General features: G+C 48.0%; 1 protein-coding gene across 12 annotated transcripts in view; it reads right to left on the reverse strand.

Annotated features, from left to right (window-relative positions):
* The window catches only part of siz (Brefeldin-resistant Arf-GEF family protein schizo), a 423,991-nt gene that overhangs the window by 203,172 nt on the left and 206,866 nt on the right, over positions 1 to 13,953 (reverse strand). For 5 of the 12 annotated variants that reach the window (XM_069314955.1, XM_069314951.1, XM_069314950.1 and 2 more), the window contains exon 1: positions 4,063 to 5,157. The exons of 4 other annotated variants lie outside the window; for them this stretch is intronic. In XM_069314955.1, the coding sequence (XP_069171056.1) occupies positions 4,063 to 4,781 (719 nt within the window). In that variant the 5' untranslated portion in view covers positions 4,782 to 5,157. Of the gene's footprint in view, positions 1 to 4,062; positions 5,165 to 12,010; positions 12,543 to 13,953 lie in introns of those variants that run through there. 3 more of the 12 variants (XM_045727744.2, XM_069314954.1, XM_069314952.1) reach the window with 3 other exon arrangements.

A 13,953-nucleotide genomic window follows, 5' to 3' on the forward strand; every position in this document is an offset into this window, starting at 1 on the left:
TGTAACCTGGTGTAACCTGGTGTAGCCTGGTGTAGCCTGGTGTAGCCTGGTGTAACCTGGTGTAGCCTGGTGTAACCTGGTGTAACCTGGTGTAGCCTGGTGTAACCTGGTGTAACCTGGTGTAACCTGGTGTAACCTGGTGTAGCCTGGTGTAACCTGGTGTAACCTGGTGTAACCTGCCAGTTGATAATCGGCTGTAGATAACTTGATGTGTAATGCCTCGCCAACGTCCAATCTTCTAGTGTCACTACCTGTCGATTATTTTGGTAGCAGTCAAACATCAAAATAATTGACATAGATTAATATATATTCGTGTGTGTAACAGATTGCTGCGGCGTTACACCTGCGCAAGAGTGGGTTTAGAGGGAGGGGGAACACTTTGTTATCGGTATCCATGCCCCAGAATGTGGTTTACTGTGCATCTTGTGCGAGAGACGCCGGTCCTTAACATTCTTCGAGGCTCTCCTAATCCCGGGCGACGTCTTGTCCAAGTGGTTGGGGCACCATTCCTTCCCCCCGTCCCATCCCAAATCTTTATCCTGACCCTTTCCCAGTGCTATATAGTCGTAATGGCTTGGCGCTTTCCCTTGATAATTCCTTCCTTCCTTGCCCCTTCCTTGTGGCACTTCGCCCCGGGCTTGCCTAACAACATATGGCAAGTATAACAAACCTCATACAACATGTAAATACAACACAGACCTGACAAACCCACAACTGGCACTGGTTTCAGCCAGAGGCAACAGTGACAGCTACACTAAGCCAGCAAATACACCACAAATATAACTATCCGCTGTACATCTTGACTCTTAAACATTCAAATCAATTTCATTGAGATTGCAAGCTCAATTCACAAGGTAATGTCAATATAGGGCGAGGAAGTTGTCTGGAGTAGTGGCTGAACTTCAGGGCTTTGTGAATAGCAACTGTACACATTCCATAGACACAAAGAATCTTAGAGAATAGAAGGAACTCACTGGGTAACGGTCTGGTCCCTCTAAGTGTTTGGCAGGACGCTTCGTTGCAACTGCTGAAGGCACTCAGGGTACATGGTAAGTCTGTTTACACGAGTGTGTGTGGGTGAGGGTGGGGGAGGGGGTTGAGTAAGCTCTTTCCACCTGCCTCAACCTCCACCTGTCTTCAACCTGTCCTCGCATCTAGTACATCTCATGCAGGCGAGGAGTCACAATAACGTGGCTGAAGTATGTTGACCAGACCACACACTAGAAGGTGAAGGGACGACGAAGTTTCGGTCCGTCCTGGACCATTCTCAAGTTGATACATCTCATTTTGTACGCTATGGTCCCCCCAATGTACACAATAGTGGGTACTATGAAAAGCAGCGACTCCCAAATATGCAAGTTTTCCATGCCTAGGCTGCGTAAGTTAGGTGGGTTGGGTTGGCTTTAATACCCCTTATTTTGTACGTTGTGGCAAATCAAGCGAACGGGCTGCCAACAATGCAAGAGGTCTAACAATACAAGTATTAACAACTTTACATGACATACAACCCTTCACTCCGGAACAACCGTGGACATCTTCAAGAGGAAACTAGATTTATTCCTCCAAGGAGTGCCGGACCAACCGGGCTGTGGTGGGCCTGCGGGCCGCTCCAAGCAACAGCCTGGTGGACCAAACTCTCACAAGTCAAGCCTGGCCTCGGGCCGGGCTTGGGGAGTAGAACAACTCCCAGAACCCCATCAACCAGGTATATGTGGGCCTGCGGTCCGCTCCAAGCAACAGCCTGGTGGACCAAACTCTCACAAGTCAAGCCTGGCCTCGGGCCGGGCTTGGGGAGTAGAACAACTCCCAGAACCCCATCAACCAGGTATATGTGGGCCTGCGGGCCGCTCCAAGCAACAGCCTGGTGGACCAAACTCTCACAAGTCAAGCCTGGCCTCGGGCCGGGCTTGGGGAGTAGAAGAACTCCCAGAACCCCATCAACCAGGTAGGTAAGGTATCAACTCCACATTTAATAAATTAGGCCTAGTGGGTTAAGGTGGGCGTCTGTTATTCATAAAAACGTTGGTCCAAATTCCTTGCATTGCGCCAACTGATTTTCTTAATTAGGCCTAAGTCTAGTATTGCTTATTTAGGCCTATTACAAATTTATTGTTGCAGATCTGCGTTCAATCCCCGACCGTCCATGTGGTTGGGCACCAATCCTACTCCCTCCCCACCCACGTCTCATCCAAAATCCTTATCCTGATCCCTTCCAAGTGCTATATAGTCGTAATGGCAGGATGTGCAGAATACCCCCGTTGAAGAGCAGAGGTGCAACAGGTACTCTGAGAGAGAACTCTATCAACATCAGAGGCCCGAGACTGTTCAACACGCTTCCACTACACATAAGGGGCATAACTGGCCGACCCCTCACAGTGTTCAAGAGAGAACTATCAACATCAGAGGTCCGAGACTGTTCAACACGCTTCCACTACACATAAGAGACATAACTGGCCGACCCCTCACAGTGTTCAAGAGAGAACTATCAACATCAGAGGCCCGAGACTGTTCAACACGCTTCCACTACACATAAGGGACATAACTGGCCGACCCCTCACAGTGTTCAAGAGAGAACTATCAACATCAGAGGCCCGAAACTGTTCAACACGCTTCCACTACACATAAGGGACATAACTGGCAGACCCCTCACAGTGTTCATGAGAGAACTATCAACATCAGAGGTCCGAGACTGTTCAACACGCTTCCACTACACATAAGGGACATAACTGGCCGACCCCTCACAGTGTTCAAGAGAGAACTTGACAAACACCACTAAAGGATACCTGATCAACCAGGCTGTGACTCGAACGTCAGGCGGCGAGCAGCCGCGTTCAACAGCCTGGTTGACTAGACGACCAACCGAGAGGCCTGGTCGGAGACCGGGCCACGGGGCTGTTGATCCCTGCAAGCTACACAACGTATATAGACCCATCCTCCTAAAATTATAGAACTTGTAGCAAACATTTAGTCGAAAGAAAAAATATGTAATCATAGACCCTCAAAAAGTTATTTTTGGACTATAGCATACAATATATTAGGCCAAATACAGCGTTTATTAGGCCTTGGATTGCCAGAAGAGGCTAGTACTATCATTTTAGGAAGAAGTGCTGACATAACTATACAAAGCAGCTTGATAAAGGTAGTTTCCCGTCTCCCATTGTCGTGGACAGGATGTATGTTAGGCTTACCGAAACCCCTCCCCCCCCCCTTCCCCAGGCCAAGGACAGGCCTTCCCCAGGATGCAACTCCCTGTATCAGAATGACAGAGAGAGAGACAGACACGCCAGCCGAGCAGAGGAGTCTCAGAGGGTCTGCAGCAGCAGCAGCAGCAGACATCATCATCTTCAACACATGTCTTAAAGCATGGGAGAAGAACTTTCGGGATTCGAAAACAATTTAAAATTCCCACGAGATACTAATAGAGCTTAAAATCGAAAAAGATATCTATTTCTCCTCACTCTATTATAAGACAATGTATTTGAGTGCACAAGTTCCTTGAGCATTAACCATAAGCCACTGTAATAACACTTTTAGAGCACATTACTCTCCTGTTGTAAACAAAGCCGTCTTATGAAATCTTCAAGTATGGCCTTCGTATTACAAAAGGTTTCCCCACCCGTCATAAAGACGGCCCCCATTTTGCATTTTCAGGATTACGCAAGTATGTGGTTGGTTACCTCTCTTGGTGGCCAGTTGGTTCATTTGCAACAGTTAAATTAGCCGCAGCTGCGGTTGTCTGGGTACAAGTGACAGGATGAACAACACGGCGGGCCCCATTTGGTCACCATTTAGTCCGGGAGACATCTCCCGTCACGCAGGGTGCAGTCGCACCTCCACAGATCTCCAGTATCAGCTCTTGATACTGGTAATGGCTCAAAAGGGCCTCCACTTACGGGCTATTCATGCCCGTGCCACCTTTTGGATGGCTTAATCTTCATCAATCAATCAATCAACACTGTGGGTGTGTTGCCATGCACGTTGCTGTGCGGTGTGTTCACTCAAGTGACTGCCCAGTACACGGCTCAACTCTCTGAGCAAAATTAAAGAAAATGACAATCTCACCTTAATGATTTCTTCTTCTTCTTTCTTGTACCTGACTTCTTGCGCGCACCGCCTGCCTTGCCGCCCACACCTGCAGCGTCGCCGCCCACAGAGGCCGCGCCGCCGCCCGTATCTGCTACACCAGCCGCGCCGCCGCCCACAGACGCCGCGTCGCCGCCCGTATCTGCTACACCAGCCGCGCCGCCGCCCACAGACGCCGCGTCGCCGCCCGTATCTGCTACACCAGCCGCGTCGCCGCCCACACAGGCCGCGCCGCTGCCCATATCTGCTACACTAGCCGCGCCGCCGCCCATATCTGCTACACCTGCAGCGCCGCCGCCCACACAGGCCGCCCCGCCGCCCACACAGAGCGGGCACTCCTCCGCTGGGCCGTTGCCAGCAGCTGGCACGTCCCGCCAGTCTTCCTCATCTATGGCCATCTTGATGAAAGAATTCTTCTTGTGGGAGTTACTGGGCACGCAGAGCTCGTCGGGTTCGCTGTCCTTCCTCCTGAGGATGACCATCATGAGGTCGTCCTGGCTCGTCACCACCTCGTCGTCGTCATCGTCGTCGTCACGGCCTGACAGCACTACATCAACCCCAGCTGCCCCCAGGCCCTCCGCCATCTTGTCGCTGCCCACCGTTTCCTCGGGGCCCGCTTCCTGAGACGTCCTCAGCGACAATATTGACGGTCTTCTCAACTTGGTCGCTCTGAAGGAACCAAGTCGACGGAAGTTCATGATTGCCTCTCTCAGCCTCGTTACAACAGACAATCGGCTACTGTTCTCCCTCTTATCACATGTATTAAGCTCAAGCTTATGTTCTGTACTAGTTGTATCTAAACTTTGATAATGTTCAACACATTTTAGCGCACTTGACGCCGTGTTCAGTGACGCTTGACAATATCTCAACTATCCTCTCTTACTAATCTTACATATAAACCACTGGATTATTGGTACACTAGAGAGCATCCTATTCCAAGGCGTCAATGGTTCACATTCCAAAGCTGTCAACGAGACACGATCAGCCAGCAGTAGGATTATTAACCTTCACGAAAGACCAAGGGGCACTGACAGGCAAGCAGCAGCTGGATGAGTGCCAGTGCCAGCCGGGGTAACACTGGCCCCCCAGCTGCTGGCCCCGGCCATCAGCCAAGATAACGACATCCACCACACTGTCTCTTATCGCACCGCAGCGCCCGCGCGCCACCACACCTACCACCGTACATATTACTGTCGTGTAGTGGCGTGTGGTCTTACGGGCTCACCATAGCCCGTGCTACTTGGAACTTGTTCCGAGTAGCTGAATCTATAACAACAACATGGCATGGTGGTTCAGTTTGATTCGTTCTCCACTCCCAATCTGGAATTCCGGGTTCGAATTCCGAGCGGGATAGAAATGATGGGGACGTTTCCTATCCCCTAATGCATCTGTTCACCTAGCAGTAAACAAGTACTCAGGGGTTAGTCGTCATCTTGTGGGGTTGCATCCTGGTGAGGGGTCAGTAATTCGACCATTGGGGAGGGTGGGCGGCCTCGATATAAGTCTAACAGGTATATATACACTGGCTGCCTGTCCCCCCGACACAATTAATATTATATTAATTATTATGGAGGCATGTTCACTCACAGGATGAATGACACAGCCCAATAAATCCAAGAGTGGAAGTGCCACTCTGCACAGAGTGACCCATAGTCACAGGTCACCAGGCGAACAGGAACTTGTCACCCATCAGTTCTGTGACCATCTCTCTCAACCACACATCACCACCCCAACACTTCCGCTCCCACGGCCACCTCTCCTCCTCCTCGAACTCTACCACCACCACCAGCAGCCCCGTCAAGTGGAGGCCCACCGTCCCTGTGGACACCCTCAGAGCTCATCCTGGCCTGAGGAGCGCCATCCTGGCCCTGTTAATACCTACATCCTGTCCCCAACCATCACCCCCTTCCTCTCTAGCCTCTGTCACCAGGAATCACACACCTTCCCACCTTATTTCAGCCCATCCTCCTAAAATAATGGTACTTACAGTAACTGTATGGTAGGGAGTCGGTCGGCCGAGCGGACAGCACGCTGGACTTGTGATCCTGTGGTTCTGTGTTCGATCCCAGGCGCCGGCGAGAAACAATGGGCAGAGTTTCTTTCACCCTATGCCCCTGTTACCTAGCAGTAAAATAGGTACCTGGGTGTTAGTCAGCTATCACGGGCTGCTTCCTGGGGGGTGGAGGCCTGGTCGAGGACCGGGCCGCGGGGACACTAAAAAGCCCCGAAATCATCTCAAGATAACCTCAAGATAGTAGTAGTAGGCATCCATCAGTCTCAGGAGACTATGGAGTTGCGCTCTGGTTATCGGTCTGGAGTGGCCTCTCCAGGGCGCAAAGCTATGGCAGGTTGATACGGGGGGGGGGGAGAAGCTGTTACCCATGCAGCAGATTGGTGGAAAGTATCACCAATGGTGGTACTTTTGGTGATGGTCCACCAAAAAGTTAACTTTTTGTACGTTTTGTACTTTTATAATTATAACTGCAGTAACTATAGTTACTGCAAGTTCTATTATTTCACGAGGAGACGTTGCACCATTATCAGCTTCCTCCCCTACTCATATCCTCCCTCACAAAACAACCTCTCCTCTTACAAACAACGTCGCATTTCCATCGTAGGCGTGACATAAGGCCAAAAATAGCCGTACGTGAAAATGGAAGCGGCTGGCGAAAGTGACGTACTGCCCCGTTTTCTGTTTTGGGTCCTCTGGTAGGTTAGGAGAGACCACTTTAAATTGACCGTTTTCTTGACGCTGGGAAACCTAAGGAGGACGGACTGTACTAACAACCCCCCCCCCCCCCTATTTACAACGACCGTCCCTAACTAGCCAACCATCGCCCGAATCATGGAACTCGACGCTCCCGCCCTCGCTTGCACGCACGCACGCGGTACATCTCACCCGTGCGTGCATCTCACACATAAAACTCACTTCAGTTTCAAGTGTAGATATGATAGAGCCCAGTAGGCTCAGGAACCTGTACACCAGTTGATGGACAGTTGAGAGGCGGGACCAAAGAGCCAGAGCTCAACCCCCGCAACAACAACTAGTTAAGTATAACTAGGTAAGTACCCGTCCTGATAAGAACACTGAACTTATTAACTTTTCCTAAAACACATCAATGTAAATATAAAGAAACATTTTACAGATAACCCCAGTGGCTGTAAGTTATTCAACACCTAATATACCATACTGTATTTCAGTCTTCTACACTGTATGATAAAATACCCCATTTCACTACAATACTCACTGCTAAAATACAACAGCTGAGCAGGGAAGCTGTAGAAGTGAGTGAGTGACGGACACCGCCTTGACCACTGCCTAAGAGAGTGTGGACATGTTAGAGACATTAGAAATATGTGTAGAATAATAAGGCCCATAGTGAGTTAGGAAAATACTATTTGTTATCTATAGATATGTTTTCCCTTACTTTTCACCCGCAAGATGGGGTAAATTTTAGTAGTTGACAAACGTTAATTTTTTTGTTTGATAAGCTGTTCACTTGAGACAGTTAGGCAAGTCCCAGCTGTGTCTGTGGTACAAGTGACAGGATGAACAACCCAGCGGGTTTTCTTCCTATTGGGGAGTGTTGTACATGTCACTATGTCGGTGTGTCCACTCACAGGATGAGTGACACTGCCCAATGAACTCGTTCTTCGGGAAAAATAAAAACCAAATAATTAAATGTATTGTGTGTGTGTTGCTGGGAGATAGGGGCGTAACTTGTGGGGGGAGGGGGGGGGGGTGGCCGAGGGTTAAAGGTAGTGAGACATGGGGAAGAGGGGGGCGAAGCTTGCTTCAAAGCTCGTGTGAAGAAGGAACTGGGTCTAGGCAACCCGTCCTCGACTCAAGTCCATTCCATCCAGCGGTCGACCCCACAGACGCCTTCATCAATGTTAACATGCTGGTCATTCAAAACAGTAATTTTCTCAAATATAAATTAATATTATAATATATTAACATTGTGCATATATAGGCATAGGTTAGGCTAGGCGTTTAGGTTCTGTTGGCGATTATTTGTAGTACGTTGGTGAAGCATTTACAGCGTTGTGGTTCGAACGAAACTCGTCAGTGAAGCACTTGTTCCAGCCCGTCCTCCAAACAAAGATCCAAAAGTGATTCCATGCACCCGCCAAACCCCCTGTTTATGAATGAAAAGCGGTTTACACACGACTCAACTGCTGACGTTCGAACATATCCGGAACAAGTGCTTCACTGACGAATTTTGTTCGAACCACAACGCTGTAAATGCTTCACCCACGTACTACAAATAATCGCCAACAGAACCTAAACACCTATCCTAACCTATCCTATGCCTATATATACACAATGTTAATATATTATAATTTATACTTGAGAAAATTCTCGTTTTGAATGAACAGCATGTTAAAATTTATGAATGCGTCTGTGGGGTTGACCGCTGGATGGAATGGACTTGAGTCGAGGACGGGTTGGTTCATAGCATGAGGACCTTTATGGAGGCGCTGGCCGCGAGAGACACGTCCTGCTTCAGCAGTCCTGGCCGTGGACCAATGCATTAGGAAGTGATGTGGTGGAGGCTGACTCCAAACACGGTTTCAAATGTAGATATGATTGAGCCCAGTAGGCTCAGGAATCTGTACATCAGTTGACGGTTGAGAGTCGGGACCAAAGAGCCGAAGCTCAACCCCCGCAAGCACAACTAGGCGAGTACCTAGTTAAACTACCTTCTCTCCGTGTAGCAATAATATACATAAACAAGCCAGCGTGAAATCACCTGAAACCACTTATTTATAGACTTTCCAGTGAATGTATATATCTTTGAAGAAGGGGCCATGGTAAGCGACCATTGGGAAGCAAATAACCGATGCGGCATCTGGGTGTATAATGTAGCGTGTATCCTGTATACCGTCTTATGTGTACTGCGTGTATCCGGCTGCAAGGACACGTCCCCATCACCACCTCCGTCACCTCAAGGTTTACACTTGGGGGCCCACGACTATTCAACTTCGAGTAAACTTCAAAACTGTAGCTCATTTGTCCTTTCTGGACATCCCGTGACACGCTTTCAACAGTAGTTCCGGGAAGTGGCCGGCTGTCTGGCTGGGACAGTTGGGTATAGTTATCTTGAGATGATTTCGGGGCTTTAGCGTCCCCGCGGCCCGGTCCTCGACCAGGCCTCCACACCCCCAGGAAGCAGCCCGTGACAGCTGACTAACACCCAGGTACCTATTTTACTGCTAGGTAACAGGGGCATAGAGTGAAAGAAACTCTGCCCATTGTTTCTCGCCGGCGCCTGGGATCGAACCCAGGACCACAAGTCCAGCGTGCTCATACGTCAGGCTGCGAGCAGCCGCGTCTAACAGCCTGGTTGATCAGTCCAGCAATCAGGAGGCCTGTTATACTCAAATTCTGTCAGTTGAAATGTAACCAATCACAGGCAACTAGGCCTCTGACGTCATGCCAGACAGAGGAGCATCAAGCATGCTCCCAGCAGCCTCAGTTATCCTCACAGACCCAGAGTAGGTGGACCTCGGCTGGCCAGTTATACACCTGTTTGCCTCACTCAATAAATATATACAGAAGCGACTACTGTGTCTACATTCAACCCGAACAAGGCAAACGAATACTGGTAGCAGCAGTGGGATCCAGAAATTTTTTTTCTGGAAGCAAAAGTTCCAGTACCCAGCATCGCCTCGTGTTCCAGCCAAAACCGCCGCCACCGCCACCGCCATAAGCCGCCATCCTGCCACCCACGCATCAAATATTGTGCCAGACCGGGGTCCTGCCATCAACCACTACTCCAGGCTAACGTTTTAGAAGTAAGGGTCAATATTTTCCTGTGAGAACGCTCACTCATCAGTGAGGAGGAAGGAAGCTTCCCGCGCCAGCCATTTTTGAACCTCGCGCCACCACGTGGGAACCACCTATTACACCCACCACCACCACCACCGCCACCCAAGCTGACAGTATCAAGCTTCGTGAGGGTGCAAGCTACTGCAATCGTCGTCAGCCATCGTCGCAAGTATCAACTGGTTATTCCATCGTCGCAATATTGTCGTCGTCAGAATTTATCTTCGTGCCTCTAGCCTGAACAGTGTGGGGTCCCTGAGTCTCGCGCCACCGCCGCCAGGAGCGCTGCCGTCGCATCCAGTTTGTAAACACGCCTCACATGGGCCTCTTCAGATCTTCACGACGCTTCTCCTACTTTGGCTACTGGTGATCCTCATAAATTACAACCCTGAGATAAGTAATTGCTAGTTGAGAACAACGTGCCAAGTGTTAAAAAGTGACTTATGTAATAATTCCCATAATATCCTGTGAATTAACCATTCAGTGACTTGTTAAATATTGGAGCTGGTTCAGTACTGCACTCCCCACAGTTTTCCTGTGTGATTTCAACATTCCTGCTTCTTACAGTAATTTCATTGAATTTTAATTGTTCTCCTAGAGTGTTATTGGTAAATTCAAATTCCAGTGAATTAAGAAATCCTTGTTTTAGTAGCAGTTAAGGATTTGTGCAATATAATTTTTTTTTAATTTCTCCAGACCTAACTTGAAATTTATCCTTTAAGCATTTTATTTTAAACTTTTACCATAGGAGTTATATACATTCCTGTGTCCAGTTTATGTGCTACATCCATATTTCTTGCATTGCCACTTGTTGTGTTGAATCTTTTTAATGAAATTTTGCAATTGCATTTCCCAGTTTTTATTCTAAATTGCTGTGCTTAGTCTGGTTTAATTAATTTACATACATCTAATTCCAGTCATTTTTTAATGAAAGATTGCTAAATTTAGTTTACAATTTGCTTGTTCTTAATTATTTTCTTGCCTAGCCCAATTTAATAATTTTATTTCTGCCATTTTTACTTTAGCCAAGTTGATATTTTTTTGTGTTTATTTTTGTGTATACTATTTCTGATGCCAGGTGCACTTAATTATAATCTGCGTTCAAATATTACTTCCACGGCTGTGACAATGCCTACCACTGTTGAAACCCCTTCAGAATCAATGGGAACAGTTGCTCGTCCCAATGGCCAGAGATCAGCTCAGGAAATGGCTATTCCTCTTTTTGCTGGGGAATCGCGTTTATTAGAATCATGGTTTAGTAAGGTTGAAGCGAAAAAAAAAAAAAAATTATCTATCTTGAAATTCAATTGTGGTTGTTAGGTCAGAACTTTGTTCTATTAATGTAATAATTGTTTAATTTTGTATGGTTTTCAAGCACATGCCATTGACACATGTTAATAATTTTGTTTAGGCAATACCTTGAGTTGTATTGTTCATATCTGATCAGTAGACATACACATGTTCTTAATACTCTGATTTAATCAAAGCATTGTTACCATGATTTTCACCTATTATGATGAATTTTTTTTTTGGTGCATATATGCCGAGTTGTTTGTATTACGCACACCTGATCTTCTTTCAATGTTTTATTATGCAAATTTCACATGTAAGCCATTATTGTATGCCACCGAGGTCCTTTCAGTATCATTGTAACTATATAGCTAGCCAGAGCTTGTCGACAAGGGACGTCGACTTGGTAGCGTGTCCGAGCGGTGTTATACTCAAATTCTGTCAGTTGAAATGTAACCAATCACAGGCAAGTAGGCCTCTGACGTCATGCCAGACAGAGGAGCATCAAGCATGCTCCCAGCAGCCTCAGTTATCCTCACAGACCCAGAGTAGGTGGACCTCGGCTGGCCAGTTATACACCTGTTTGCCTCACTCAATAAATATATACAGAAGCGACTACTGTGTCTACATTCAACCCGAACAAGGCAAACGAATAGGCCTGGTCGACGACCGGGCCGCGGGGACACTAAGCCCCGGAAGCACCTCAAGGTAGGTGCTGTCCGCTCGGCCGACCGGCTCCCCCAGGGGTAAGAGCGACCCTTCATCCTAACCTCTACCACTTGAAAGAAAATTAAGATGATCACTTACCTTTTGGCGTTGGTGAAGCAGGTGACCTTGAGGTAATACCTGGAGAAGGCGTTGGGCAGGTGATGTGGCACCGCCTCCTGGTACACCACCACCTGCTCTGACCCCAGTCCGAACATGGGGCACAGGCTGCCACACCCCAACACTGTGGGGTCACACCATCACCACCCAGCAAGGTCCTCGGGGGTCCTCCCAAGGTGGCCTACTGACTCGGATGTGAGCAAGCTGGCTAGTGTGGCTGGCTGGGGGCACACTGAGGGCTGGGGGAGCTGAGTACTTGTCTTGTTATTCCAGGAAGGAGGGACAGGCTGCCACCTAATCACTGGTGGCTATCATCTATGCTTTCCGTATGTCCTCTTCCACTACTATCAGTACTGTTGTAAATTCCCTGAGTGTTTGAGCACAGCAACCTGCAACACTTCTTAGTTGGAACACTCGTCTGTCCCACGACAACACATACACCTGTGAGGCAACACTGGTCACTTACAAGAGCAGTTAGCACTGAATAACCAACACTGTAGTGACACACTGCTCGCTCGCCTGCACGCTAAACACTGCTCCTTCCCACTCCTCACTTCAATACAATTTATGCTTCGCGAAACCTGCTTCGTTAACCGCGCAACACAATCTAAACATACATAATATACTCGTATTAAACGGTAAGACTTGAAATGACATGAATGAATCATTACGTTTAAGGAGAGAGGAAAGCTTACGAGGTCGGTGAGTGGGGTAGAGTGGTGAGTAGCAGAGACCTGGGGCCAGATTCACGAAAGCAGTTACGCAAGCACTTACGAACGTGTACATCTTTCCTCAATCTTTGACGGCTTTGTTTACAATTATTAAACAGTTAATGAGCTCCGAAGCACCAGGAGGCTGTTTATAACAATAACAACAGTTGATTGGCAAGTTTTCATGCTTGTAAACTGTTTAATAAATGTAACCAAAGCCGTCAAAGATTGAGGAAAGATATACATGTTCGTAAGTGCTTTCGTGAATCTGGCCCCTGGAGAGTCAAGATCACACCTGGTTTACACACAGAAATCACAATAGCGTGATGCATCAAGGCAACGTCTGGGATCCTCTCGGACGTAGATTCGAACCCTCGTCACGGCCCTTGTGGATTGGTTCATCACACCTGGTGTGTGGTGACGGTCAACACTCGGGCAGGCAGCCACGACTACAACTTGAACAACAACTGAGACGTTGGTCACAGGACTAGGTCGAATAAGGTGATCTTGATAGACAGAATAAGACATACAAGTTAATTCTATCAAGTATGTTTTGCCTTTTTTTTTTAGGGAGTAAAAAGGTTGGAAAAGCAGAGACGAAGAGAATAGGTTGTAAATGGGAAATACAAAATACAGTGAGAGTTATGAAAGCAGGCGGGCTGTCCGCCTTGCTGACACGATGTGTGGGTGTTGGCAGTTAAGCTAAGCTGGCTCCCTCTTGTCAGGGAGCTGTGAATGTGTGAGAGGTTCTTCACATGTGTTTCATCATATTTAGATGTTTATACATGAATACTGTATAGCATTAACATATATACACTCAGATATTTTCACACATGTTTGATGTTCTGATAAAGCGTTTTTATTTTATAATTTATTTATTAATAATTTTATTTGTTTACTTTTAAGAGGGGGGAGGGATTTCTGATCAACAATTCATCTGGGAATTATGTACTGTGGGACGGGGTTTGCATCTAGTGAATCGAGGCTCTTGGGCCACCAGCTGTGGGAGCGGGGCGTCTCATCTTGGGCCACCAGCTGTGGGAGCTGGGCGTCTCATCTTGGGCCACCAGCTGTGGGAGCGGGGCGTCTCATCTTGGGCCACCAGCTGTGGGAGTGGGGCGTCTCATCTTGGGCCACCAGCTGTGGGAGCTGGGCGTCTCATCTTGGGCCACCAGCTGTGGGAGCTGGGCGTCTCATCTTGGGCCACCAGCTGTG

This window comes from Procambarus clarkii, chromosome 80 (genome assembly GCF_040958095.1).
Source record: "Procambarus clarkii isolate CNS0578487 chromosome 80, FALCON_Pclarkii_2.0, whole genome shotgun sequence".
NCBI classification, from domain to species: domain Eukaryota; kingdom Metazoa; phylum Arthropoda; class Malacostraca; order Decapoda; family Cambaridae; genus Procambarus; species Procambarus clarkii.